Source organism: Tupaia chinensis, unplaced genomic scaffold, assembly GCF_000334495.1.
Source record: "Tupaia chinensis unplaced genomic scaffold, TupChi_1.0 Scaffold000097_1, whole genome shotgun sequence".
NCBI classification, from domain to species: Eukaryota; Metazoa; Chordata; class Mammalia; order Scandentia; family Tupaiidae; genus Tupaia; species Tupaia belangeri.
The window spans coordinates 10020818-10023164 of NW_006159559.1; the positions used below are offsets into that span (position 1 = coordinate 10020818).

The window sequence follows — 2347 nt, forward strand, 5'->3', positions numbered from 1 at the left end:
TGTGCTGCGGCGGGGGCTTTCTTTGTTTGGCGGGGCCCGCCGCTCCGGGGGCATGAACTCCCGCGCCCCGCGTGGCTTCCGCCCAAAACTATTAATTTTATGTACTAACAGAAAATGCCACTTTGACAAAGTCAGTTGTGCTTGAGACAGGGATGATCGGGAAGATACAGAGTTTTGGAGGCCAAGTTCAAGTGTTTAAAGAGGGGTCTTTCACTGCAAGAGTGGACAAAACAACAGACATTAGACAAAACTGCAGACATTAGGTCTTGAAATAGTCTTCATAAATAAACTTGTTTGATAAACAGCAAGTGACCTATTTTGCACAGGGCGTAATCTAGTCTGATAGAAGAGCTGTTTGCCCAGATCAGCAGGCTGTTCAGTTGGTAAGTGGGTTAAGTAAGCAGTGATCTATTAACTTTACAGCCTTTATAGTGTGACCCACCCTTCCTGTTTCCAAAGTACTAAGGGATTTCTTGTGATGCTGGACTTTTGGTCTTAAACTAATTGGTCACTTTCAGGCAAGAGTTTCCAGTAACAGAGAATGCGTATTGACACAGGTGCAGCCTCAGTTCTGAGTCCACACAGTTAACTAGTCTCAGTTCTCAGTAGTAATTTATCTCTTCCTTTTTAAATCTCTCCCAGCCCCAATTAACCTTTTTCTTATAGTTAAATCTGGGACTATTTGGTAGTGCTATTAAAGATCTTAAGCCATTTATCAGGCCACATGAGTTAATATAAATAGGATTTGTGGAGAAATTACAGAATAACTTTTGCAGCAAACAGCCCAGGACCCTATGGGCATTCTGTGGTTGAAATTTATCTCATTGATGTGTTATAAAACCAGTTCTGCTGCATAGATGCTGTGTACATTGTTAGGCAATTTTTTAAAAAATTCAGTCTCTTGGTATAACCAGTTGCACAGGTGTTTGTGATAAGCAGAGTATCTAAAGCTATTATTCTAAAATTATAGTAACAGATTAGATAACTATGTGATTTTTAAAAGCCAAGCATAGTGGTTTTAAATGCTGACTTAATGAAAGTGATTTTTCTTTTAAGATACTGTATTTTCCAGCTTTATTGCCATGGTACCAACACATCACATTTATAAATAACCTGAAAAAAGTTAAGAAACTACCTCTATTGCTGACCTTAAAATAAATTCTTTACAAGACTCATTTAAAAGAAAGTATGTAAAAACAAGATATGCCAAAGAAAAAGAAAAACGTTAAAAAAAATATAAAAAGAAAGTAGTATAGTGGATAACTAATGCTCCCCTCCCCTGCAATAAAGAATGGATCCTAATCTCTGAAACCTATGACTATGTTACATTACATAGCAAAAAGGACTTTGCAGATGTATTTAAGTACAGGATTTTGAGATGAAGAGATTATCCAGGATTATCTGGATGGCCTGGCATAATTGCAGAGGTTCTTAGGGTGAGTTAGATGATCAGAGAAAGACGATTTCACCTAGAAGCACTGGGGAAAAGGCCAAATGATAAAGACTATGGGCCCAAGGAAGACCAGTGGCCTTTGGGCTCTGGAAAAGGCAAGGAAACAGATTGTGCCATAAAGCCTCTAGAAGGAATCAGCCCTGCCGATGTCTTGGTTTTAGTTTCATAATACTCATTTTAAATTTCTCGCCTTCCAAAATGTAAGAGAATAAATTTGTGTTGTATTTAAACCATGAAGTTTGTGTTAATTTATTATAGCAGCAATGGGAAATTAATACAGAAAGTATCTGGGAAATGAATGGCTGCATCCTGCTCCCTTTGACATTATTTCAAATGCTTTTATGAGCAAAGCTTGTCTTACCTAGCAACGGTTGTTAAGTTAGTTAACAATTTAATGCTAAAATCTGGGAGAGAGTCACTGCTGACGTCTCCCCAAATCCAGTGCCCATACCTTTTTATGGCTGAGGCTTTTAGTGCCATTCTTTAACATTAGGCACATAACCAATACTTAGTCATGGTAAATCATTTCATCCTCAGCAGCCTCTAGCATTGTACTAAAATCCTTAACTTCTTCCATCTTTCTTAAACTTCTAGTGTCTTAAAACTACTTTTTCTGATCCCAATATTAATTTAACTGTAAATAGAAGACATCTGAAATTTAACTATGATCAAAAATCCAAATTACACCAGCTTTGTTTGTTGTGCTGTTTGTAATAAGATAATCCCACCAGCTCCTTTTGGGAAAACCTTTGAACGGATCCATGAATATAAGCCATTTAAGACACGCTTTTATACCCATAGAGATATACTGGGTAAGTGACTATTGTTTTCTCTCTCTCTCTCTTTCTCTCTCTCTCTCTCTCTCTCTCTCTCTCTCTCTCTATATATATATAT

The 2347-nt window shown here is 37.5% G+C and overlaps 1 protein-coding gene across 1 annotated transcript in view; it reads left to right on the forward strand.

Annotated features, from left to right (window-relative positions):
• Positions 1 to 1704: 1704 nt before the first annotated feature.
• Positions 1705 to 2347, forward strand: part of CUNH6orf163 (chromosome unknown C6orf163 homolog) — a 21387-nt gene continuing 20744 nt past the window's right edge. The window contains exon 1 of the mRNA XM_006143391.3: positions 1705 to 2265. Within this exon, the coding sequence (XP_006143453.1) occupies positions 2118 to 2265 (148 nt within the window). The 5' untranslated portion in view covers positions 1705 to 2117. The remainder of the gene's footprint in view (positions 2266 to 2347) is intronic.